At 46.9% G+C, this 26,590-nt stretch overlaps 2 protein-coding genes across 4 annotated transcripts in view; one reads left to right on the top strand and one right to left on the bottom strand.

The window, feature by feature from the left end:
• KLHL36 (kelch like family member 36) overlaps positions 1 to 18,665 on the bottom strand; it is a 34,292-nt gene extending 15,627 nt beyond the window's left edge. The window contains exons 1-3 of one of the 3 annotated variants that reach the window (XM_075939979.1): positions 18,405 to 18,665; positions 6,607 to 6,801; positions 4,638 to 4,719 (exon numbers count right to left, since the gene is read on the bottom strand). In XM_075939979.1, the coding sequence (XP_075796094.1) occupies positions 4,638 to 4,697 (60 nt within the window). In that variant the 5' untranslated portion in view covers positions 4,698 to 4,719; positions 6,607 to 6,801; positions 18,405 to 18,665. Of the gene's footprint in view, positions 1 to 3,527; positions 3,624 to 4,637; positions 4,720 to 6,606; positions 6,802 to 18,404 lie in introns of those variants that run through there. The other 2 variants (XM_075939981.1, XM_075939982.1) reach the window with 2 other exon arrangements.
• A 301-nt stretch (positions 18,666 to 18,966) lies between these two features.
• Positions 18,967 to 26,590, top strand: part of COTL1 (coactosin like F-actin binding protein 1) — a 36,181-nt gene continuing 28,557 nt past the window's right edge. The window contains exons 1-2 of the mRNA XM_006134870.2: positions 18,967 to 19,303; positions 19,657 to 19,739. Coding sequence (XP_006134932.1) covers positions 19,227 to 19,303; positions 19,657 to 19,739 — 160 coding nt within the window. The 5' untranslated portion in view covers positions 18,967 to 19,226. The remainder of the gene's footprint in view (positions 19,304 to 19,656; positions 19,740 to 26,590) is intronic.

Raw genomic sequence — 26,590 nt, forward strand, 5'->3', positions numbered from 1 at the left:
GACCATCTCTCATAGACATTTATCTAACCTACTCTTAAATATCTCCAGAGATGGGGATTCCACAACCTCCCTGGACAATTTATTCCAGTGTCTGACCACCCTGACAGTTAGGAACTTTTTCCTAATGTCCAACCTAAACCTCCCTTGCTGCAGCTTAAGCCCATTGCTTCTTGGTCTGAAGTCTAGAATGTGGCACATGGTCTGTTATATGCTAGATCAGTATTAATAATTATAGATGTAGAGAAGGTTACATTATGGTTGTGAAAACGTCTACAGGTGGGATTCTGCCCTATGGCAATGCCGCTACTTCCACTGTGGCACCATATTGGTGCTGGAACAGGGCTGCAAGGGACTAGAGAAAATTCAGATAAGCATCCTTAAATTGGTGAAGTGTTACCAGTTATACCATTAAGTGTACAGCTATAACTCCCCAAGTGAGCATACACTTTCTGGAGGAAGAGGGGCTTTTTTAGGTTTATCTTAAACCCGTTCTTAAGCAACATAAAAAAAATACACATTAGGAACGTGAACATACAACCATGGAAATGGTTAATTGATAAGCCTGGGCTTATTGGTTAATGTTCACGGTTACATGAAGGCTCCCACCCTGCTCCTGAAGAGCCGGCTGCCACCTCCGGCTGCTGCCTCTATATCAGAGGCAGTAGTACAGTGGGGGCAGCCAGCTCCCCCAGAGTGGGGCTGCAGGCAGGAGCCAATGTGCACTAGGAGCCAGCTTAAAAGCCAGCTTCCAGTGCACACCGAACCTTGGGCAGTTTTTCAGAAATTACACGATTATGCAATTACAGTAAAACCTGTGTTATCCAGCACGCTCGGGGATTAGGGCGTTATGGTTATCTAAAAATTCTGGTTATCTGAGGGTTCCATCAACCTAGGAAAAACCAATGGACAATAATAGTAAAACTCAAGTTTTTAATATTGGTAGTTTTGTAGTGTGAGGCAGTTGGTCTCACATTTCTATTTTGAGTTAAAGATGGTTAGTACTTCTTAAATAAAAAATTGTTACACGAGTCATGGTAAACCAAGCCAGGCCTGTGCGCCTGAAGATGTGACAGTATTGTGGCTGGGGGCAATGCCGGTTAACAAAGTTTTCTGGTTAACAGAGTGCCGGATAACAAAGCTTTCACTGTACCCGTTTTTTAACATTCGAAATATGCATCACTGCCAAATACATTGTTCTGCTGGAATAAGAGCATTCACACAAGGAATGGGGGAAGATTACATTAGTATAACCACATTGGTTTAAATTTGCACCTTAAATTATTAAAATTGTTCCCCATGTAGACAATGTCTTAGAATTTAAGTTCCCCAGGACAGGGACTAAGTGTTTGCACAAAACCCAGCATCATGAGGCCCAGATCTCAGTATCTCCAGATACTACTATATTACCAGAAATAAACAATAAAAATAGCATTGAAAGGGTCTCATTAATCACCGAAAATGTTCAAATGCTGTCAGCAGACGCCAAGGTGAACCCCCAATGACAAACAGAATGTATTAAAAACTTTAAGATGCTTTTCTCTTTGTTAAAGCAGCTTTCAAAAGCAGTCAAATAAATAAAAGAGCCTGCAAAGACACGAATGTGCTACATGGAGTCTCCAAAAAGTAAACCGGTAATTTTGGGCTGGTTCTGTAAGACATCTGTGACCCTATTCTGAAGTCCTTGGACATATAAATATTGGATTAAACTAAAAATAATATATGTTCTATTCCCTTTATAACAGGATTATCATCTCTCTCCAGTATTCTTTAATACCATCATCTTGCATAACAAGATTACAACAGAATTTACAAGTTACCAAGGCTCCTATTTATTAAACGTGCCAGAGTCAGCAGTGTAATCCTGCATGCCACTTATGACAACTATTCCCTGACTTTTCTCTCTTTCAAGAAGTGCTGCCACTTTGAACAGTAAGCATAAATTGAGCACATACATAGGACTATGCAGTAATGACTTTATCCACTTACCGCGTCATCTATTCACTCTTAGAATATTGAGAAAAAATGATAGCTGCAAAAGTCAAGACCAACACAACTTTGACATTAAAAATAGTATGGAAAGACTTTTATTCTGTAAGGGTATGTCTACACTACAGTGTTATTTTATTTTGAAATAGTTATTTTGAAATAAGCTATTTCGAAATAACACGTCTACACACAAAATGCATTTCGAAATAGCATTTTGCTATTTCGAAATAGCACGTCCACACCGAGTGGACTCTGAATCGCATTTAAGGCTGGCCGGAACCAGTTCCAGCAGGGCACCAGGACAGGGACTTACTGTGTGGGGCTGCTGCCTGAGGCTATCTGAGGTCTGTGCTTAAAAGGACCCCTCCCGGACAGCCGGTTCTCAGGTTTCCCTGCTTGCTTGTCTACCTTGATGAGGGACAGCAAAGCATTTTGTCTCTGCGTGCTCTGGTTGCCCTTACTCGGGACACCACAGCACTCTGCAACATGGAGTAAGAGCTGCTCCTGGTACTCTGGTGCTTCTCCTGGATGCGTTGCTGCAAGCCTGGCTGCACTTTCTGCAGGCTGCCATCCAGGAGGTCCATCAGGGGGCCCCTGTATCCAGGAGGCCATCCAGGAGGCCCTGCGGGAGAGCTTCCACCCTGAGGAGCACTAAGATCATGCCGGGTCTGGGGCTTGTGCCTCATTCCTCCCTCAGGTCCTTCCACTTACCCCTCCCTGCATGTGGCCTTTGGTGGCCAGGCTAGCAGCTATCCTACCATAGACGGCCACGTTCTTCCATCTAGTGCAGAGATTATAGACGTTGGGGGCATCCCCCCCAAACCTGAATAAGGTCCATGATCTCCACCCTGGACCAGGAAGGCTCCCACCTTCTCCGGGCCCTGGCAGGCTCCTGGGAGCTGGCAGACTGCTCCTGGGGAGTGGTGGAGGGCTGGCTGCCAGTGGCTTGCTGGCTCATGTTTTGGGGCCACTGGGTATGGGGCAGTGACTGCTGGCTCTGGCCTGGCTGGCTTGGAGCTGGCACAGGCACTGTGGCCAGAGTCTACCCCTTTAAGGGCCCTGGGGAGGGAGGAGGGAGTGGAGTGTTCTTGGTTGAGGCTGGAGTGGCCACTATGGCATTCTAGGAAGGCTGGAGGCCCCCTATTTCAAAATAAGTGTCTGCACAGCACTTATTTCGAAATAGCTATTTCAATTTTGGCATTATTCCTTGTAGAATGAGGTTTACCAAATTCAAAATAAGCGTTCCACTATTTCAAATTTATTTTGAAATAGCGGTTTGACTGCATAGATGCTACGAAAGTTATTTCGAAATAAGGGCTGTTATTTCGAAATAACTTTGCTGTGTAGACATACCCTAATACAGATTTAATAATAACTAGTCATTCTAAAGTGTAATGGTGACAGCAACGGCATATGCAAAAAAGACAACACTGTTAAGATTACAGATTTGTAAAGTGATTATCATGCTAGTTTTTAAATGCTACACGTGATCTGTGCAGTGGTAAAAGAACAAGATTGAAAGGCATGTATCTTAAATTTACCTGTTTCTCAACACTTGTCATTGAGATAGCTGAGAAAAATGTGAAGATCCATGTTACTCTGGACTCTTAATGATTTCCTCTTTGCTTTTCATTCAACTTTGACAACAAAAAAATTGAAACTGACGAATTTAGCTTTACTGGCTCCATCCTACTACTAGCAGGAGCTCTTAGTAATCAGATTGCAACATTCAGACAGCAAAAACTGCAAAGCAATATTGCAGTGCAACCCTCCCCCATTTTCAGTAGAATTAAATATAATTATGAAATCATTATTTACAATAAGGTTTTACAATATTTAGCCCCCATTTCTGCATCAGAATTTACTACAGGTTGAACCTCTCTAGTCCTGCACTCTCTGGTCCAGCAACATCATTAGTCCAGCATGATTTTAGTTAGCTAGAAGTCCACTTATTCTGGGTATGGCCAAATTTCCTGTGGTTCCATTAAGTTTGTTTTCAGCCACCAGTCCTAGCTGGACTGGCTGTTTGGCATCGGTCAGGTTTCAAGGGTGCCAGATGAGAGAGTAGTACAGACTACAGTGTATACCCAAGTGAAGTCAATGCAGCAGTGTATTGGTATAGAAACAGACCCCAATACTACTTTTACACAGAAAGTGAACATTAAGCATGTGAGTAATCCCACTGTGTTCACAGAGACTTCACATGTATACGTGTTTGCGGAATAAGGCCTCTATTTTGTACAAAATCTAAATCTCGGGTCTAAAATTTAACTTGTCTCTTTAAGAACTCTTAAATTTCAATTCAGTAGCAAAACTAAACACACACTCTTTGAATACCTAGAGGAAAAAAACCTCTTGATACAAAGAAGGATTGTGTGTTGCCAGTATGTGTCATTCAAAAAAATCATGAGTCACTCTGAACAGATACCTATCTGTTTGCTACAGAATTTTTAGTTTTTGTCAGTGGAATAAGTTTGCACTTTAAAATCAATTTGTTACATGCTAACTACATAATATACCTATGAACTTAATACCCTGTATTTCATCACAGTTTTCTTACCGCCCCCTTAAAAAAGGAGGGGCCTCTCTTTCAAAGTAAGTAATCATAATTTTAATGAAACATGTTAGCGAGCAATACACAATTCACTAACCTTGGAAGATTCACTAATCTTGTGCGGTCGCGAAATTCTCGTTTGTCTGGTGGCCTCCATTATAGTATGATTTGTGATATTTCTTCAACAGAAAACAGAAAATTAGTTCTCAGCATATGAGTCTAACACCAGCCTCTCAATGAGGGCTAAACAGTCACACCCTGATAAAAAAAAATAGACAATAGGAACACTTACATACAACTATATATATTCTATACATTAAAAAGAGTTCAGAGTTGAAAATATATTCTCTACTCCCCTCTAATGGTCTTACTGTATTAGTTGGCTAACAACTTGTGTTACCAAGTTTACTGGTAACATCAATACATATTCATGTATTATCATAGCTCATCATCACACTTTTAGTTAGGTACCAGCCAGTATTATTGATGTCATCACAACTCTGAAAATATTGCTTATTGGTTCACTGCTAGTCCTTACTCCTCCAGGAGAAAGTCTGAGCCTTCCCCCTCTTGGTTGCTGGTTCCAATTCAGCCCACGTCAGTGGCCCAGCATAGATGAAGGGAATTTTGTGGGGTTTCAATCTAGTTTTTTATTCGGACTGTGACTATATCACCAAAATCACCTCAACTAGCTCCCATATTAGCTGAGAGACTGAGTAAATCTGATCTACCAGATTAGATCTACAGATGGTCCTTGAGGCACACTGCCAGGGCAGAATAAATAGATCATTTTCTAGTGCTATTAATACAGTATTTCTCACCAGCAGTAAATTCACTTTATGAATAATAGAAAACAAGTACCCAAAACCACTGTACTGGGATTCTCCTCCACAAGAAGGGGCAGATGGAGTTTGAGCAGACATACTTGTCCATTTATTTATTTTAGGAGCTTGTATGACACAAAAAGTTTCTCCTACAGTTCTAAAGCTACGTCACAGTTTGGAGCCAAAAACCCGTGGGAGAATCCTTCTGAACTACTGAGCTATTATAAGCCGATTCAGCCACAGGGATGGGGAGGGGGTATAGACTTAAATAGCAAGATGCGGCTATGTCAAACATTATTTTTGAACCCAGTCCCAGATCAAGATATCACACACACACACACACACACACACACACACACACACACACACACACACACACACACACACACACACACACACACACACACACACACACACACACACACACACACACACACACACACACACACACACACACACTGAAGACATTTTGTTTCTCCACAGACTAGTGAAAATTCACCTGTCGCTGCAGAGGTCTGCCTGCTTGCTTTCCAGGATTTAACCCCTTCTCAGTGGAAAGACGCCACTCGCTCCACCAAGGAGGCCTCCGCCTGCTGCCCTGAGCAGAGCCGTCATTTGAAAGAGCGTTAGGGGTTTGGGCCTCTCCATAAAGATGAGGGAAAGGAACCACCGCCTCATTTGGCTCAGGATTTCTTCTATTACAGATATTCACCCAGTCTCTCTCTCTCTCTCTCTCACACACACCCCATTTCTGAGGGAATCAGCTCTGGTAACAGCTCCGAGATTCCTCGTCAGTTTGAATTGAAAGATATTATCTCACCACCTTGGCTCAGTCTTCCCACACACATTTATAACCTAGAGAGCCCTTCAAAAACCTGCTTCTGCTGGGGCAAGGGGCTACGCACCCCCACACACAGACACCCGCCCCCCCAATTTAGCTGTAGCCAAGCAAGAATCTGACCAGAGGCACTGAAACCCTGAAAGCACAGAGAAAAGCAGCCACCTGGACGACTTGATTTTCGATTGCATTGCATTGCAGTGCCTCAGATCACTAGCTCGGGACTGGAAAGGAAAAGGGGGCACAGAGTTGCCCTAACTAAAGGGGGTGGGAGTTAACTAAGCACTCTAAGGTTTTGCTCTGCTCCACGCTGAAGCAGGAAGCATGTTCCTGTTTAGTGCAATTGGGACAGATGAAAGGCTGGGACCCAATGCTGGCTAGGTACCAAGAAAAGGGGAATTTACCACTGTGCAGCGTCCCTACAGTCTCCAGGCTGGAGTGCCAGCTGCCCCAAAGGGACTCAGCGCCGCAGGCTGGTGCTGAGGCTGTCCTGGCTGCTGCTGGTGTCTTTCTCTCCTCTCCCTCTGCAGCCATGTCTCATCCAGGAAATGCTGGCTGGATTGAAAGGGGAAGGAGCCAATAGGGAGGCAGAAGCGGTGCTGTTTGGAGGGGAGGAGAAGGGGATAATAAACGGGGTGGGATTAGGAAAGGCTGCCTGACACCAGGCCAAATTACTGCAAACAAACAACAAGCAGCCCCCCCCAAGACAGGCAGCTGCTGCTCCAGTAGCCTGTGAGAATTAATATTCCACTCAGGCAGGACTCTGGTTCCTTCCTATCTTGCCCAGGGAAAAGGTTCAGCATTTGCAGAAGGGAGAAGGAGAGGCACAGGGACATTCATTACAGTCTCCTGCTCCCAGTGTCAGCTGGCACACTTCCTCTGGATCTCAGGGCAACCCCAGATCACCTTCTTCGGGCCCCGTCGTGCCATCACCTGATCTCCGAAGTCAGTGGAGAGTTACCGGTATGCCCTGAGTTTTGCATGACTAGACTTTTGTGTTGTTCAGTTATTTCCTGCCGAGGGAGATCAGTTAATGACTTTTAAGTAACTTCTGTTCCTTTGCTCTTCTCAACTCATCACGCCCACTTATCCTGCCCTCCTCTCTTCCCACCTGGCAAAGCTAAGGCTCTGTGGTGTTACCCATCAGCTCTGTGATTTGTTACCCACCAGCTCTGTGATTCTTGGGGAACCAGAACATGGTCGCCTGTCAGCCTTGTGCTCTTGGGGAGTCAGGGAGTGACATTCATGGAAAACCCTTCCCCTCCCTCAGGCCTCTGCTAGAATCAAAGACAAAGCAAAGAAAAGGCCGGGGAAGACCCACCTAAACTGCTTCAGACAAGGGTGATACAATTAAGGAAACACCCCAGCCTCATTTACATTAAAGATGGAACAGAGGGACATCTCATTAGCATACAGAATGGAGAGCAGCTCTTCCAAGGCAGGAACCGCAGTGAACTATGGAACACCGAAAGCAGAGAAGCACTGCCTGATGGGAAATCCCTGCTCCAGATGCTAATGAACCTAGGCCTGCTCACACCCAAATTAGTCATTATCAGACCAATTCTAGTAACGATCCTATTGACATCTAAAATACTGAAACTGCCTAGTTGCATTGTGAGCTCGTTCAAGGAACATCCCCCATAACCAGGGGTGATCAGTCTCTATTGTCTCTCCTCTTTCTCTTTGAACTATCTCTATAAAACTCCTCTCCTTGCCCCAAGAAAACTGTTCTGATACCTGGACTTAAACTGCATCAGTTCCATTGAGACTTCTTCATCTCCTGTCTGATCGTGCTGGGGGCTCTGTCCTGCTTTTCTCCTGCCCTCTGGACCCCCGGCTACCATCATCATCTGGGAACCCCGATCAGTGAAAGCTCCGTGGAGTGGTGAGGTCTCTCTCTCTCTCTCTCTTTCTCTCTCTCAACTATCTCTCTAAGCATAGCCTCCTGACCCTGCCCTGTGTAAACTGTTATATGGTTACCTAACATTTGTAATCAGCTTCAATTTAGATTTAATATTGTAATTGTTAGATTTAATATTGTAACTTTGATATCTATTCACTACTCAGAAATAAATCACTTTCATTGTTAAACTGGTTGCTTCTCTCTCTTTCTTTCTCTTTTGCTCACTCTTCCTTAAGGGGTGTTGTTTTGGCTTCCCCATTCGCTCTGCAACAACGCTTCTTGTACCCAAGCAAAAGATCCCTGTAGTGCCCAAAATCCTGTGGGGTTTGCTCATCGTGTGGTTTACCTGTGAATGACTGTGGTGTGAAAGTGGGGATAGGGGGTGCTGAACCTGGGGGCTTATGAGGATGGCAGCTTAAAGTGCTGTTTAATCCAGCCCACAGAGTCCAAAGGCACATGAGGGTGCAGTGTGGCATTGCTGTGAAACCCAGCCAGCTGAGTCCAGGGACATATGAGGGGGTCAGCTTGTGAGTGCTGAGTACCCAGTCCTCTCAGACGTGCTCTGTTAGTGGGTGTGAGTGTCTGTGTGTGTGGCTAAGGTGGGAAGAACCCCATCCTGAGGAACCTAGTTCCTGCAGGAGAGCTCCAGTGGGAGGGGGAATTGGCAGCAGGGAGAATTCAGCTCCATATGAGAGCCCAAGTAAGCACCAACAGTACACTGATAGAACTGTTAACCTTCCCCCAGTCCCATGAGGGTAACCCTGATAAATGAGCATACCCCAGAGTATTGGGCAAATCTGGTAACAGTGGTAAAGGCCAGGGCTGCTGAAAGGTTGGATCTGGAGGCTGGACTCTCACTTCCAAACAGATCTCAGCACACCCTGACTGGCCAGCTCTTGGCCAGGGACGCTAGTAGCAGGGAAGTCTCTTGACTTCCCGTGGAGCAGGGGATTCTCAAATCTTGCAGGATCGGGACCTGAAGGAGATGCACACTCTGACCCAGGGCATTTTCAAAGTAGATCCTAGCAAGTGGTTAGCTGGAATAAGCCTTCATGCCCAGCACACAACTGGAGGCTTCCTTTAAAATGGCTAATTGTTCTTTTATTATCTTAGCAGATGCCCATTTTGGGGGTAACGCTCTACACCAAATCCTTGCTAATTCAAAAGTTCCCTTTGGTAACGGGTTGTATGACAAATAGCTAAATACAGCCAAGCATAACACATCCTGTTGAGTTTTTCCAGCACTTCTTACGTATGATATTTGCAACTGTGGTTATAATTCCACAATGGTTTTGGAGATTAGCACCTAGCAGCAGTAGGGACGTAATGCCACTAAGATAACTGTTGCAAATATTCACAAAATAATCACTATAAGACACTACATGATTACTTGGGTGATGATCGTTATTAGTTAGGTTCTCTTTAACATTGTAATATTAAAAATCTCTGTAGAAATCTGATGAGGTTCAGCAAGGACAAGTGTAGAGTCCTGCACTTGGGATGAAAGAATCCCAAGCACTGTTACAGGCTGGGGACTGATTGGCTAAGCAGCAATTTGGCAGAAAAGGACGTGGGGATTACAGTGAATGAGAAGATGGATATGAGTCACTAGAGTGCCCTTGTAGCCAAGAAGGCTAATGGCATATTAGGGTGCATTAGGAGGAGCAGTTCCAGCAGATCCAGAGAAGTGATTATTCCCCTTTATTTGCCATTGGTGAGGCCACATCTGGAGTATTGTGTCCAATTTGGGATCCCCACTATCAAAAGGATGTGGACGCATTGGAGAAAGTCCAATGAAGGCAACAAAAATGATTAGGGGGCTGGAGCCCATGACCTATGAGAAGAAGCTGAGGGATTTGGGCTTATTTAGTCTGCAGAAGAGAAGAGTGAGAGGGGATTTGATAGCAGCCTTTAACTTCCTGAAGGAAGGTTCCAAAGAGGATGGAGAGAGGCTGTTCTCAGTAGTGACGGATGGCAGAATGAGGAACAACGGTCTCAAGTTGCAATGGGGGAGGTGTAGGTTGGATATTAGGAAAAACTATTTCCCTAGGAGGGTGGGGAAGCACTGGAATGGGTTCCCTAGGGAGCTGCTAGAATCTCCATCCCTGGAGGTTTTTAAGTCCTGGATTGACAAAGCCCTGGCTGGCTGGGATGATTTAGTTGGGGTTGGTTCTGCTTTGGGCAGGGGGTTGGACTCGATGACTCCTGAGGTCTCTTTCAGCCCTAGGATTCCATGTATTTGGGTGTGTGGGTGTACTCAACACATAGCCAGGCCATCAAAATATGTTCATAACAATCCCGGAACCACATGATCTCTTTATGTATCTGGATATGAAACCATGCATCCTCATGGGCTGCTGTGAGCAGGTACACCCACAATGACCACAATATCCACCACTCCTGAGTGTACACACTCAGAGACAGGGAGAATTTGCTGTCTGACCAGCACCAGCTCCTGGACTGACTGGTGTTTTGGAGTCCATCTGCACCTGAAGGGGTAGAAAGCAGCCATTCCACATGTCTTCCTTCTCCTATCAGGCTGTACTGGGCAGAGCAAGCAGGGGCCCGGTGGAGTCTGGGGGAGCAGGGAGAATGCAGCAGACTGGCAACTAATGTTCCCTCTACTTTTTTTTTCATCCACATGTGGAATAAATTTTGGTATGAGCACAAAGGCAGGTGCAGATGTGCACCACCAATTGAAACACATGCTGCCAGCTGGGGGAGGGCGTGAGCTAATCAGCCGGGCAGGATTTGAATCTCTCCTGGGCAGCCACTCAAGTTCTCATCTGACAGGGAACACTGCCCAAAGCTTCACCCCTCCCTGCCCTTGGGGTTCCACCCCTCTCGGGGGAAAGGGACAGGGATCTGTCTCCACTCCTCTCTGTCCTTGGCCCATGTGTGCACCATCATGTCAGTGTCACTTCCTGAAGGGAGCTTCGCCTGCTGAGCTAGAAGCAAAAGATGGTCCCGCAGAAGAGAAGGGGCAGGAAAAGCACAAAAGTGTGATGGATGAATGGCGAAGGAGCAGCAGCAAGCTGCTAATGATCCATATTAACTTATTCTCCCATGGCCAAAAGCCTCTAGGAGTCTTAATGAAGGATGTAAAAAACTATTAAAATAGTTAACCAGTTAACCATTTGTTTAGCCAGTTAACCATTTGTTTAGCCAGTTAACCACTGGCTGCGGGCAGGGAGCTGCTCTGGCCCACCATGGCCATGAGTGGGGCCCAGCTGGTCGGGCCCACCACAACCGGGGGTGGTGGGTTGCTCCAACTGAGCTGGTTAACTGGTTATTGGGCAAGCAGGCTGATAAGCCTACTGCTTCCCCAATAACCAGTTACTTGGTTAACCTCTTACATCCCTAGTCTTACTAGAGAAACCAGTCAACTCCCTCCCACCTCTTCTCTCTGGTCCAATGATTGTTCTGCTATGGATAAATACTTGCACAGTCATTGGGCCAGGGTGCAAGTGTGACAGGACTCTGTAGTCCAGTGCATACGGCACCCAGGTGAAAGACCCTAGGTCTAGTCTAGGGATGTCAATGGGTAACCAGTTAACCCATAGCCTGGACAGGCTAGAGCAGCTCCCTGCCCACCCACAGTGCAGCACAGTGAGCCCAGCCTGACCAGAGCAGCTCACTACACCGTGGGCGGGGGAGTAGGGGGGATAGGGGTGCTCCAGCCTGTCACACCACGCCACAAGAGAGGAGTCGCTCAGTCCCGCCAGGCTAGAACGGACCCCCCCCCCCTTAGGTGCTCTAGCCCCCTAATCATTTTTGTCGCCCTCCGCTGGATCCTTTTCAAGGCATCCACATTGCCTGGACATTCCCTGTAAACTGTGCACATAGGAGAGATTCCATTGCCTCCCAGCTGATTAGTAGAGTGCCCCATAGCTAGGTTTGTGTTTCTCCTGGTGGTGCACATAAGGCATGACTTGGTGCAAATAACAAACTTTATTCCGCACATGGAAAGAAAAATGCACATGGCTGGAAGAAGATTAGAGGAAACATTGCCTGGGGCTGTATTATCTTTCCAGTAGAATCTCTGCCTCCCCCTCCAAGCCCATCAACTTCTTCACACACATTGTTGGAGTTGCAGCAAACTCCCCCTCACCCAACCACATGGGACAGCAGGAGGGGAAGATCCATTCACGGGGAGGGAGGGAAGGGTGAGGAGAGCGGAGGAAGATGATTGGCCCCAGAATTACCATAAAAAAGACAATGGGCCAACATCTCCTTTCAGTTACACAGGTGCAAATTTGGTGCCATCTACCAAAGCAGATGAAGTGGTTACTGTTGTCCTCCTCCTAATTCACACTGGGGCAGCTGATAGCAGCATTTTATCCCATGTGCCCATAAAAATAATTACAGGCCTTTAAAAATTTTGCCAGGAGAAAGGAGCCAAAAAGAAGGAAGAGAGGAAAAGGAAGAAAAGTGTGTTACTTGAAATGCAGGATTTGGTCAAGCGGGGAGGGCCTGAATTTCCAGGACTTACATAACGTTCAGGGGTCACTGGCATGTCTAACGAAGAGCACAGAGGTTCCTGATTCATTGTGCTATCAATATTAATGACTCACATCCCTTGGGGCTTCACACATCCCTTGGGGCTTCACACAGTCCAACTACAGAAGAGTAGAGAAGTATACAGCTAAATGGTGGGTGGTTGAGACTCAGGCAAGCTTGCACTTTTTTTCTTTCCATTCTAGTGGCAGTGGAGCAATTCTCTGCTAAGTAAAAATGGACAAGGTCACTCAGACTTTCAAACAGGTCCATCAGGATGGATGGGCAGTTAGACCTAGGAAAGTGTGTGAACACACTGCCACCTAGTGGATGCAGCCTACCAGACTGCCAGGCGGATTGTCCCAGATGCTGAGTGCCTTCAACTCCCACTGATCTAGGGATTTCTCTCTACTCCCAGGCTGTGTCTACACTGGCATGAATTTCCGGAACTGCTTAAAACGGAATACTATTCCGTTTTCAGTTTTTCCAGAAAAGGAGCGTCTACATTGGCAGGCTGCTTTTCCGGAAAAGCCCTTTTTCCGGAAAAGCGTCCGTGGCCAATGTAGATGCGCTTTTCCGGAAAAGAGCCCCGAGCGTCATTTTCGCGATCGGGGCTTTTTTCCGGAAAAGACTACTGGGCTGTCTACACTGGCCCTTTTCCGGAACAGTGTTCCGGAATAAGGACTTATGCCCGAGCGGGAGCAGAATAGTTTTTCCGGAATAGTGGCTGATTTTGTACAGTAGAGCATCGTTGCTTTTCCGGAAATTCAAGGGCCAGTGTAGACAGCTCGCAGCTTATTCCGGAAAAGCGGCTGATTTTCTGGAATAAGTGGCCCAGTGTAGACACAGCCCCAATGACTTTACCTTTACCTAAATAATGGAGCTTACCTGCTAAGATTAGCCTGATTCACTATGATTTGCTCAGGCCTCTGCTTACCTGGGTCTTCTTGCAGGATCAGGGCTCCCTGCTGTCTAGTGGTAAGCCACATACTTTATAATTAACACGTCAATTAGTGAACTCACCGCCCTTTTTCCTCAGCAAATATTTACTAACTGAATGGCTTGATAGGGTCCTCTGTGGCTAGGACTCCATCACTTCTCCAAAATTGACAGCAGCATATTCTGAAATGCTACAGATAGTTAAATACAGGTAGTGCTGCTGTTTCTAGGGACCAATCTGGCTACACGGGCGGCGGATAATGTAGGCAAGGAAAGGCATTGCCTTCCCAGAATCCCCTACACTGCCAAGCCCCCCTGGGAGGGGTGGGGGCTGCACTAAGTGGTGGCTCAGCTCCCCAGTGGCTGGGGAAGGATGGGGACGTGCCTCGCGGCAGCCCTAGCCCTCAGCTGGTTTTGGGCTGAAGGTGAGGGAAAGGTTTTGACGGGGCATGGTCTTGGGGGAAGGGGCGGGGCTTCAGCTGCCTTCCCTTGCTGGGCCTTCACACGTGGCCCATGATTAACTATGTATGCTAAACAACATGAGTGATGGAGGTCGGGCCTCCGCAAACAGCCAGGCACGGCCCCGCCCACACTCCGCCCTGCCCACTTATCACCTCTGGTGCAGCTCTTAGTGCCCCTGTGCTCTGGCGGGAGTTGGGGAGGCTGGGGCCACATGCCACCCATCTTGCCCACACTCCAGTGTCAGCACTGCCCATTACTTGCCTTCCCGGTGTAGGGGTGGCTACCACCATCCCTGTGTTTTTCTGGGGCTGGGGTACTAGCCTGGGGCAGGGACAGGGGCTCCAGCAGGGCTTCAGGCACAAGGGATGGGGTTGGGGGCTAGCCTCCCCAGGGATGTTAAATATCAGTTAATTGTATAGTCACGTAACCTCATGAATTCTTATCCGTTAGTCGACTTTAGAATAGTCCCCAGGGGCCAGAACTGAGCCAAGCTTTCTGCCTCCAAATACACTTTCAATGCAGAGCCACAGCAGAAGTAGGTTCTAGACCCACCACTCTGTGGTCCCCAGGCAAATGCCTTATCCCCTAAGCCACTGCAGAACCCAGCCTGTGTCCCTTATCCTGCCTTCCTAGTATGGGAGCCAGCTCCATCCCTGGGGCAGCCTGTGTTGACTGTCCAGCTGCTCCTCCCAGGGTGGGTGGGACTCAAGCCTCACCCTGTGCTCCCCTGGTGAATGCCCTATCCACTCCAGAAGCCACCCCACCTCCCTACCTTCAGTGAGCCACAACTCAGCTGGGCTGCTGGCCAGCCTGCTAAAACATTTACTGTCAAGGGTCAGGGGAGGGAAATGCCTGTAGTCTGTAGCATTAACCTATAAGCTTTTGTTTATCGGTTAATCGGTTAATCAACTCACTATACTATTACCTTCCAAGCCTCCCCAAGCCAACGGTTCACACACTGCCAATGCTAATCCATCTGTTCTACCTTGTATTTAGCTGTGATACTCTGAGTCAATTCCCCAGACTTGAGAAAGAGCCCTGTGTAAGCTTGGACTATGCAGCACTTTAGAGACTAACAAGACGGTTTATTAGGTGATGAGCTTTCGTGGGCCAGACCCACTTCCTCAGATCAAATTGTGGAAGAACATTGGCATGACCATATATACAATCAAAAAAAAAGTGAACACATATAAAATTGACAAATCAGATTACAGAACAGAGGGAGTGTGGGGGGGGAGGTTAGTGTCTATGAGATAACGATATTAGAGGTGATAATTGGGGAAGCTATCTTTGTAATGGGTAAGGTAGTTAGCATCTTTGTTAAGGCCCATTCGTAAAGTGTCAAATTTAAGCATGAATGAGGTTTCCCAGACTAACAGGGCTACATCTCTATTACTGTGTAAGCTTGTCTGTCTCACCAATAGCAGTCAGCCCAGTCAAAGATACTACCTCACCCACCTTGTCTCACTTTCCATTGAAACTATTTACAGTTGTCAGAGGAAATGAACAAAGTATGGTGCCTACAATATGATGAAATAGGCTCTTTTTTATTGAGGTTGTTCATTTATTTGAAAAATTCAGTCATTGACAATGGGTCTCCTAGTTCTTTAAGAATCAGTCAGATTCAATGGTAACTATCTAGTTAAGAAAGTAAGAACGGCCACAGGGGGTCAGACCAAAGGTCCATTTAGGTCAGTATCCTGTCTGCTGACAGTGGCCAATACCAGCTGCCCCAGAAGGAATGAACAGAACAGGGAATCATCAAGTGATCCCTCCCCTGTTGCTCATTCCCAGCTTGACAAACAGAGGCTAGGGACACCATGCCTGCCCATCCTGGCTAATACCCATTAACAGGGCTCGCCAAGAGGCGGCGAGCCCCGCTTGCCAGCCGCGCGGTTCTGCGCTCTGTGCACGTGCAGATCGTTCTGCGCCGGCTCTTCCAGGTTGTAATCTACTCGCCACAGGCGAGTAGATGACATTATTTGTCAAGCCCTGCCCATTAATACCCTTTCAGTTTAACTTCTGTGCCAGGAAAGATAAAGGAACAAGTAACTAAGGAATTCATCTGCAAACACCTGGAAGAAAATAAGGTGACAAGTAACAGCAAGCATGGATTCGTAAAGAACAAATCATGTCAAACCAATCTGATAGCTTTCTTTGAAAGGATAACGAGTCTTGTGGATAAGGGAGAAGTGGTGGATGTAGTATACCTAGACTTTAGTAAGGCATTTGATATGGTCTCGCATGATCTTCTTATCAATAAACTAGTCAAATACAACTTAGATGGGGCTACTATAAGGTGGGTGCATAACTGTCTGAATAACCGTTCTCAGAGAGTAGTTATTAACGGTTCACAGTCCTGCTGGAAGGGCATAACAAGTGGGGTTCCTCAGGGGTCTGTTTTGGTACTGGTTCTGTTCAATGTCTTCATCAATGATTTAGATATTGGCTTAGAGAGTACGCTTATTAAGTTTGCAGATGATACAAAGCTAGGTGGGGTTGCAAATGCTTTGGAGCAGAGGGTCATAATTCAAAATGATCTGGACAAACTGGAGAAATGGTCTGAGGTACATAGGATGAAGTTTAATAAGGACAAATGCAAAGCACTTAGGAAGGAACAATCAGTTTCACACATACAGAAGGGAAGCGACTGTCTAGGAAGGAGTACGGCAGAAAGGGATCTAGGGGTTATAGTGGACCACAAGCTAAATATGAGTCAACAGTATGATGCTGTGACAAAAGTAGCAAATATGATTCTGGGATGAATTAACAGGAGTGTTTTGAGCAAGACACAAGAAGACATTCTTCCACTCTACTCTTCACTGATTAGGCCTCAATTGGAGTAGTGTGTCCAGTTCTGGGCACCACTTTTCAAGAAAGATGTGAGGAAACTGGAGAAGGTCCAGAGAAGAGCAACAAGAATGACTAAAGGTCTAGAGAACATGACCTATGAAGGAAGACTGAAAAAACTGGGCTTGTTTAGTTTGGAAAGGAGAAGACTGAAAGGGGACATGATAGCAGTTTTCAGGTATCTAAAAGGGTGTCACAAGGAAGAGAGAGAAAAATTGTTCTCCTGGGCCTCTAAGCATAGGACAAGAAGCAATGGGCTTAAACTGCAGCAAGGGAGGTTTAGGTTGGACATTAGGAAAAACTTCCTGTCAGGGTGGTTAAACACTGGAATAAGTTGCCTAGGGAGGATATGGAAACTCCATCTCTGGAGATATTTAAGAGCAGGTTAGATAGACATCTATCAAGTATAGATCAGTGTTTCTCAAACTGTGCTACGCGAGGTTGACAAACTGGAAACATCAATAGGTACAACACATAGAATCAGTGGACCGCTGGGGCTCCATATACATTTGTATGCATATAAAGGGCTCTGGAGCCCAAAAAGTTTGAGAACCGCTGGTCTAGATGGTACTGGGTGCTGCCATGAGGGCTGGGAACAGGACTTGATGACCTCTTGAAGTCCTTTCCAGCTCTAGTGTTCTATGATTCTATGGAACTATCCTCCATTAATTTATCTAGCTCTTTTTTGAATCCTGATAAAATCCTGGCCTTCACAACATCCTCTGGCAAGGAGTTCCACAGGTTAACTGAATGTTGTGTGAAGAAATACTTCTTTTTGTTTGTTTTAAACCTGCTACCTATTAATTTCATTTGGTGAACCCCAGGTCTTATGTTATGGGAACAAGTAAGAGTTTTCAGAACTCAGATTTTTTCCACTATTAATTACAACCTCTGATTAATGGTTAATTTCACTGCACTCCAGGCTCAGGTATTCATCTCCATTCTTGTGGGTGCAGAAATGCAGATCCAAAGTTTAAATCCTCTTATTCGCTAGCCCTGTTAAGTCTGTGTCCCAAACACCAACATCTATTCTGTTTTTATTTTTTGTAGTTGTTGTTGTTTTTTGGTAACACTCTCTTGAAATGATTGTAATTTGCAAACCAAGAGGGGGAGCTAGCTGCATCTGAAACAGAATCCAGCCCCCGCCCCCCAGAAGCCTAAAAAGACACAGGACGCTGGCACGCCCCCTTCCTCCCCCAAGTTCAAACGTAGGGTAATCCCGACTAACGGGAAATGCGAAATTACCCACACCCAGAGTTCAAGAGCTTCAGTACTGTATTCCTGCCATGGTTAAAAGCTTCTGGCTGGCTTCCCTTCTTTCCTGCCAGTGTTGATAGGCAGCCCATTATTTCGCCCTTCCAAGACTCTTTAAAAAGACTAGCATCAGCAGAATTGCCTGCTGCTTTGCATGCATGGAACACGCTCAGGTAATTTGCTCACACTCTGGCTTCTGAATATTACCTGCCCCCCCCCTTCCTTCTGAAAAATTAACTGCGCCTTTCCTTCCCCCCCCCCCCCAACAGGACACAGCCCTTCCGTCACATCCCCTACCTGCACCAGCCTGCTCCTGGTCAGGTATCCTCAGGTTGGGTGGCCTCTGGATCTTCTGGGACCGCTGCTCGCCCCAGAGGGGTGACCAGGGATGGGGTCATCTTGCGCAGCGCGGGTCCCTGTGAACGGGAGGGGAAGCGACTGGGTACAATGAGTGGCCGCCAGGGGGTGGCTCTCCTCATCCGATCCGCCCCCACGGACTCTAGTCTAGGGGAAGCCTCCTCGTCACGGAGCCGATCTCTGGCAAGGGAGGGGGGGGGGGGTCAGTGTCTTGGGCTTCCTGCCCCCGCTTGCTAAAGCTATTACATCATCGCTGAGCAATCCCAGGGACGCTTTGCAGAGCAGCCAGGAAGAAAGGGGGGGGGGGTGAAAAAAAAAAAGTCGTGGGAGGGGAGGGCCGCTCCACTGTGCTGCAAAGCAGAGGGGTGTTCCTCCCCCTTGCTGCCTGCGCGGCTGGGCAGAAACGCGCCAGCCCCCCCCTGCCACCGCCGGACTTGGGAGCCGCAGGCTGGGCTGCATCGGGCCCCCGAAGGGGTTAAGAGCCGGTGGGGGTTGCTCATTCAGTCGCGGCTCAGCAGCAGCGTCGGACCGGCCGCAGCGGGGCTCCGGAGCAGCAGCAGCCGTCGGGTTCCCTCGCGCGCAACGCTGCAGGTCTGGCTGGGTCTCTGCACAGCGCGCGCCGTCCGCCGCTGGGTCTCGTCTCCCCCGTCCCCGCTGCTTGGGTGTTTTGAGGGAGGGGGACGAACGCTTCCCTGCCTCTGCGATTCCAGCCGCCCCCCCCCTCGCAGCAGCAGCCGTCGCCCCCCCCCCCCCCCCAGGCAAATGGCAACGAAAATCGACAAGGAGGCGTGCAGAGAAGCCTACAACCTCGTCCGAGACGATGGCACGGATGTTACCTGGTAAGTTCCAAGCCCCCTCTCCCGTTCTGAGTCTCCTTCTGGCGAGTGTTCTCTTCGTGGTGCAGCCTGCAGGGAGAGTCAGCCAGCCCCGTCGCCCTGCCCTGGCCACAGACTTCTTGCAGTGTGAGCAGGTCTCTGCTAGTGGCCTCTCCTGGAAATTTAAGCTACTAAGCGGAATTTGCTCCTCTTATTATTCACCTTGACCAGCTACAATACACCCCTAGGATTGCATTTGTAGTCTGGAAACACTAGACTCCATGGAATTTACTCCAGTCTCTATGAAAGGGCTTAATGTTCTTAAAGAGTCTTTTTCCCCATCCAAGCACTAATACCTTTCTTTCCCCTTCCCAAAGGGTGACTTTTAAATATGATGGCTCTACCATAGTCCCTGGAGACCAAGGCACAGACTATGAAGCCTTTATAAGGGAATGCACAGGTAAGACCAGTCTCATTGCTTGTGGATTGCAGATACTTTGTTGGTGCCTAAATAAAAGGGAGGAAAAAAAATTAGAGTAAACTTGTGTCCAGGGGGATTTGTCTCTGCTTGTTTCAATAGTTTATTATCTCCTTCTGTCCAGATTGGATTTTCATACTGCTACAGGGTATAACTAGCCCAAGGCAGTGTTCCCACACAGCAGTCAAACTCTTTAATAATTCCTTTGTTTCACCCACAAATTTAAGTATGTGCAGAGGGTTTTTTTTTTTTTTTTTTTTTTTTTTTTTTGTACAATGACTGGGGAAGTACTGATTTCCTTCCAGTTTCTCTCCATACTGGAAGAACCTTTAACTCTGATTTTATTGTCTTAAATGATGAACTCTTACTGTGCAGAGATAAATACCCATTTAAGTTACAGTGGCTAATACAGCCACAAGATTAAAATCTTTGCTTAAAAGAAATGTACAATACATTCTTTGCATAGCAGTAATGTAAAGGCTGTCCTCGCTATAAGTCCAAGATAAGTTTAAGATGTTTCACTATAAGTCCAACTTTTTTTTTTTTTTTTTTGAAGTGGGGATTTTTTTTCCCTGCAGCTGATTTCTCTCTCTCTCTGTGTGTGTGTGTGTGTGTGTCTGTCTTAAGGGGGGAGGAGAGGGAATGGGAGGACTTATAATGCATAAGTTCCTACAAGTGTCAACTACTTTAGTGAGTAATGGATGTATAAAGGGGATGCCCTGGATGCAGTAAAAAACCCACTTCTTAAAAATCACAAAAGTTGAGAATTAATAGAATGAAAAATTAGGAGACTTTGTTTGAACAAATAGAGGGTTGAAAAGAAATTGTGACATCCTAACAGTTGCAGTTCAAGGTTGAAATGCGGCAGCTGTGTGTTCGGTTGTGTCCCAGAAGTAGTGCTAAAGGGCTGATGGAAGGTATCTGTTAATGGAAAGGTGGAACACCAGGAAATAGTTAATTAAGAGGGAAGTGTTTGCAAGAACTTATCTTGGTTACTTTCAAACTGTCGCTCTGGGAATACTGTATGCTGCTCCCCCACATGCCTGTTGGCGATGTGCCATTTAATTCATATGATGCATGGCAGGCATGAACTATTTATTGTTACTTGTTCAAGTACTAGCATGGATTTATTTCAAAATGTTGGTCTGTACTTCTGGCAAAGCCTTCCTGGCTCATCTGTCTTGGCGATGACTTTTGATTGTCTGCAATATTAATTATCTGCCTCATGGAAGATGAGCAAGCACTGTTCTACAAAGGAGTACCATAAAATGCTAACCCTGACCTGAGAAGGGTCTTTGGTCTGTCCAGAATGTGCCCAGCCATGAAGCCAGCTAGGGTCTCATCTTCGCACATTGAATTCAACAGGAAAACTTCCATGACTGTAAATGGGAGAGGACTGGAACTGTAATCAGTAGCTGTTGGCATGGAAAGCTATTAAATACCTGAGGGCTAGAATGTGTAGTCATTGAGTCAAGATGCCTTAATTGCCCTAGTCAAACCCTTGCGGGAGGATGCTGTCAGTTTGCACAAATAACTTTTTTTTAAAAGAGCATTAGTCCCCAGCTGATCTCATTTATTTTGCTGAGAAACTTAAATTCAAGTAGCTGAGTTGGATTCCTGTGCCCAGAAGTCCGAACTCTTTTCCCCGTGTCAATCGGTGACCTTTTAAGAATGGAGGGCGTGGGTGGAGCTAGCATGCCAAAAAAAAAAAATGCTGGACGAGGAAGAGGTACAGGTTGAGCCTCTCAAGTCCTGCACTCCTGTGACCTGACTGCTGCCGAAACAGAATTTGCCAAACCACAGGAGCCAAACTAGCAGCATGACCAACACTTCCACTACTTACTGGGCTCCTAGGAGACATTTAGGGGTAAATTAGAACTAAATAGCAATGCAGAATGCTGACCACCAGGACTGGTGGCTGAAAACAAACTTTGAGACTGTGGGGAAACTTGACCACACACATGATGAATGGACATCCGGCTACCTAAAACCATGCTGGACCAGAGAGTTCTGGACCAAAGAGTGCTAGACTAGAGAGGTTCAACCTGTGTTTGTGTTGAGAAGTGCCGGAGAAATCCATTTTGAAGGAGGGATGTGTGTCTGGATTTGATCACCTTCAGTGCCTATTGACATCCATTGTATTTGTGCTCAGCTCTTCTGTGATTCACCTCATTGCAGTGATTTCTAGAAGTCCCTTTAGGGTTGTCCCCTGGTGTGCTAATGATGCCACTGATGCCTGCCTTTTTGCTCCATGGGGCTTCCCACCACCACCGCCCTGTCCTGTTGAGCCAGAACTTCTGGTCTCCCCTGTCAAGGCACAGATTTGGAGTTATTGCCCCTGTGCAGAGCAACACAGATGCTGAACCAGCGCCGCTTCGGGAGAGTTCAGTACCCAGGAATCTGTCCCCCAAATGGGACAAAAACCCCAAGTAAATCCTTCTTACTCTGTGTAAAGTTTTATACAGACAAAGCTTAGAGGAGGTCTTCATCAATGAATGAAATTTTCCCCCTCCCCCTTCCTCCATAACAATTATTTACACTAGGCTTGATAATAAACAAGTGGGGGATTTTAGTATTAAAAAGTAGGATTTAAGTAGCTGCAAGTAAGATACTAAATGCTTAGCTAATTCTGATCCACTAAAACTTGTTACCTGCACATTCTTACCCTGAACAGCTGTTCTTATTTCAGGTAAAGAGCTTTGAGTCAGAGTTGATTTTTATTCCGCTTGGGTTTAGGCTCATTTTGGTAAGAGAGGGTCAGCCACAGGGCTCTGGGTTGGACAAGGATGATTAATAGCTGAGATTACTCAATATTTCTCTCCCCATCCAGTGACTAAGATAGTCAAACAGCTTCTCAGGCTGGAACCCTTCCACACTTATTTTCTCTGCCATTTATTTTTAAATCCCAAGTCTCTTGTTTTGTCTGGCTTGATTCTGACTGCTTCCATATGGGGAGTGATTGACCACCTCTTCCTGACCCATGCTGCTTACCTGCTAGCCTTTCCTTAAACATCCTCCAGAGCAAATAGGTGAGAGGTGAGGCTCTGTCAAACATCTGACCCCCCCCTTCCCCCCAAGATCTTCTCCTGGGCACACTGCAGAACTGGGAACTGCTGGAGTCATGACCTCTTGGGTGCAATTTCACTTCCTTGCCACCAATTTAGTGTCAACCCCTTATTACAGGTTGTACCTCCAAAATTTGGCCCTCTCTGGTCCAGCAACATCCCTGGTCTGGCAGGACCACAGATGCTCCTGGACCAGCAAGCCTGGAGCTTAAGGGCCAGCCGGGTTGGGCATCAGGGTCAGCAGCCTGGCTGGGGGCAGCATGGGATGGGGTCAGAGCCCTGCAGCAGCCTCTAGCAGCCCCTGGGAGAGCAGGAGCTGAGTCTGGAGCCCCATGGCAGTGTAGGGTCTGAGTCCCCGCAGCAACACCGAGGAGTAGAGGGCCTGGGTCAGAGCCCCATTGCTTCCCCTGGCTGAGCTAGGCTGGAGCCCCTGCCCTGAGGCTGCTCCCTGTTGCACAGAGCTGGAGCCTGTGCTGCCCAGGGAGCTAGCAGTAACTGGGCAAGCAGACTGCCAGCAGCAGGTGATGCGCTTGGGGGTTGGTGGCAATAGACCTCCCCAGTCTGGTAAACTCTCTCTTTCGGGACTGGTCCAGTCCTGGCAATGCTGGACCAGGGAGGTCCAACCTGTACAAGCAGCATACTGAAAAGGAGCTAGCCCAAAGGGGGATTCGCCCTACCTCTTCTCAGAGGGAATGTCTCAGTGCAGAGCTGACCCCAGCAGTCCCGCAGGTCCTCCAGCAGGAGTAGTGAAGCTCTGTGAGGCTCGGACTAGAAGAGGGAGGATTTTATATGGGGGCATGGCCAGGATAGACTTTGCATTAACCCATGGTAGGGGCAGGACTCAGCAGGTCTTGACTAGAAGATATAAATATGTGAAGCACGAGAGCCTGAAGCTTTAATAAGCCATAGGAAGTGAAGAAGTGCTGGTTATAGAGACTGGGCCAAGTGACAGACAGCCACTTCCTCCACCCACGGGCTAACGGAAGGAAGATCTGCGAGTTTTACTGGCTCCATCTGGGCAACCAGCCTGAGCTGCGCCACGAGGCCTCAATCCAGAAACAAGATTGGTGTCAGTTGCAAAGGCTGAGCTTTCCTTCCCAGCTGGAGGAAAGGTCACAACCCCTTGGACACGGTAGAGCTCGTTGGAAAATTTCAGTGGAAGCAAAAATTCCTTGGAAAAATGGGCCAGAATTCCAGCCTCACTTTACCGGCAGGGTGAAGTTGAGGGGGAAGGGAAAAGAGGCAACAATAGTTCCTGCCAAAATAGGAAGATAGATGGGACTTAAAACCATGCCACTGGCTTCATAGTAAACGTCTTTCCTGATTGTGGATTCCTAGTGCCTGAACAATACAGGTTTAATTCTTCCTCCTCCCCCTCCCCCCCTGCCTTCCACCCCAGCCCCCAAGACCTGCAGCTGCCTTTGTAGAGTGTCCTATGATTCAGTGGCTGAAGTAACGAGTGGGAGCTGGAGTACAAAACCTCAGCTCGTGAGGCGTAGGCTGAGGTACCTCCGTGCAAATTCGCTCTGCTCGGCTTACCAAACCATCTGTTACAGTTTGCTTTCAAATAGAAAGCATCTGGGCCTCCTGCTTTCTCTAATGGCCATCCTTATTAAAAGCACCTTGGCGCAGTGTGCACATTGCTTTCCCCCCTGGGCATTTAGAGGATGGGGGAAGGTGAAGTCAGTGGGTTCTAATTCACTTGGCTCAAAGATCCAGGAAGTTCTTTTGTTCATATTCTTGTGGGGTGGCTGGCGTTTTGCACTTCCTGCATTGTGTTAGGAACTCTTGGAAGAGTTGCCTGCCCAAGAGTAAAAAGATGGTCTCCTAGACCAGTGGTTCCCAACCTGTGGTCCGCTACGGTACTGCAGGGGGTCTGTAGAAAGTTTAAAAATAAGGATTGGACCTACCATGGTGGGGGTCTGATCCTTACTTTTTTCTTCTCTTCCCCCTTCCCCAGGAGCAGGGGCATGAAATTGTAATAGATTGAACAGGGGTCCGTATGCTCAAAAAGGTTGGGAACTGCTGTCCTAGACCGCTCCACTATGAATACCACTGGTGATCCCAGAATGTCTCTGCAGCAACTACAGCCTCCATGGGGAAAAATGAGGGAACTTGTTTGGATATGGGTGACAGGAGAGGGATCGCGTGAGGATTACCTGTTGTGTTCCCTCCCTCTGGGGCAGCTGGTATTGGCCAGTGTCGGCAGACAGGATACTGGGCTAGATGGGCCATTGGTCTCATCCATTATGGCCCTTCCTATGGTCTCAGGAGGATAAACAATGTATCGCTGGCTTCTTCATAATGTGACTTAGCAGTGACCAGCTAGCTCTTTATAGCCACCCTGGACATTCACTTAATAAAAACATTAAAGATTGTTAGGCATTCGGGTGCAACGGTTCTGGCGACTGTGGATCACAATCTGAGCACTGCTGCACCCAATCTGTCTTGTGAGGATTGGCTCCTGTGTGTGTTGTGGGTGTACAAGTCCATTTTACACTAGACCTGTGCCTTAGTCCTTCAGATAGGACCCGTTCCTAAGCCTTGTACCAAGCATGAGTGGCTATCTGTAGAAAAACATATGCAGCAAACCCCCCATTTTACCACTTCCCCTGGTATTCAGAGATGTAGAAATGACATGGGTGACATTTTTTCAATAGGAAGAGGAAAAACTGTGTGGGGAAACAGACTCGCATTTGAAAAAAACCAAACCTGTTACTGCGCATATGTCTTTCCTTTGAGCGTAGACCAATGTCTACTTAACTGGGTTTGCTAATATCTCATGGGCTTCTCCATTCAACAAGGATCTAATTTAAGGCTTTTGATCTACTTCATTTTGCAGATTGTTCTAAAGCTTTTGCCTGTGCAGGTGTTATGGCTCCAGCTGTAGAATTACACACTTGGACAAAAAGCTGAGTCGTATTCAGAGCCAGAAATATAGATAAGGGAGGGGAGAATCTGGTTTTTATTTCAAACCCTTATAATTGTGGCTGTTGACTACATGGCCGAGAAGAGTGGAATGACCTTATCTGGGCTCCTGAACTAAATATACCAGTCAGAAATACGTAGTTAAGGGTTTGTAATTGTCAGTGATTCCTAATTGTAACCAATAGCCGGGCTTAGTTTATTTTACACTCTCCAATATTCAAGTAACAAAGCATGGCAAAATCCATATCTGCAATTCTTTTTATTTCTGCACTGCAGTTCTTGAATGGAGCTTAGAAATTCCTCTGCCCCATAGAGAGCCAAACGTTTACAGTCCTGAGAGAAGAAATAACAAGCCTGTTAAAGTGTGAGCACTGATAAATACCTGTATTGACCGCATGAGATAGAAGAGCTATTAATGTGTCTGTTAAGAGCAGAACAAGGTACTGTGCCATCAGCATAAGGAGGAATGAAAACTCTCTTGATGGGGAATAGATACGGCATCTAGCATTTCAGGTTGGCATCCGTATAGGGTGGGGGATAAGGGGTGGAAGGAACTAACCCCAATCTGGGCAATGCAAGGTGGTTAGAACTTGCAACACTCCTCAGATAAAGGTATGGGTTGCAGTAGGTAAATATAGAATTTGCTACAGGTTGAACCTCTCTCTCGCTCTAGTTTAGCCCCCTTAGGACCTGACTAGTGCTGAAACAGAATTTGCTGAACCATGGAAGGTCAATATTGTCTAGCAGCATTTCCAACACTTCCATGGCTTAGTGTCTGGAACATTGTTTCCATCATCCATGTGTTGAACACAGGAACCAGTGGGAAAGGGGGTTAATTCT

The sequence above is a fragment of the Pelodiscus sinensis genome, chromosome 12 (assembly GCF_049634645.1).
Source record: "Pelodiscus sinensis isolate JC-2024 chromosome 12, ASM4963464v1, whole genome shotgun sequence".
NCBI classification, from domain to species: domain Eukaryota; kingdom Metazoa; phylum Chordata; order Testudines; family Trionychidae; genus Pelodiscus; species Pelodiscus sinensis.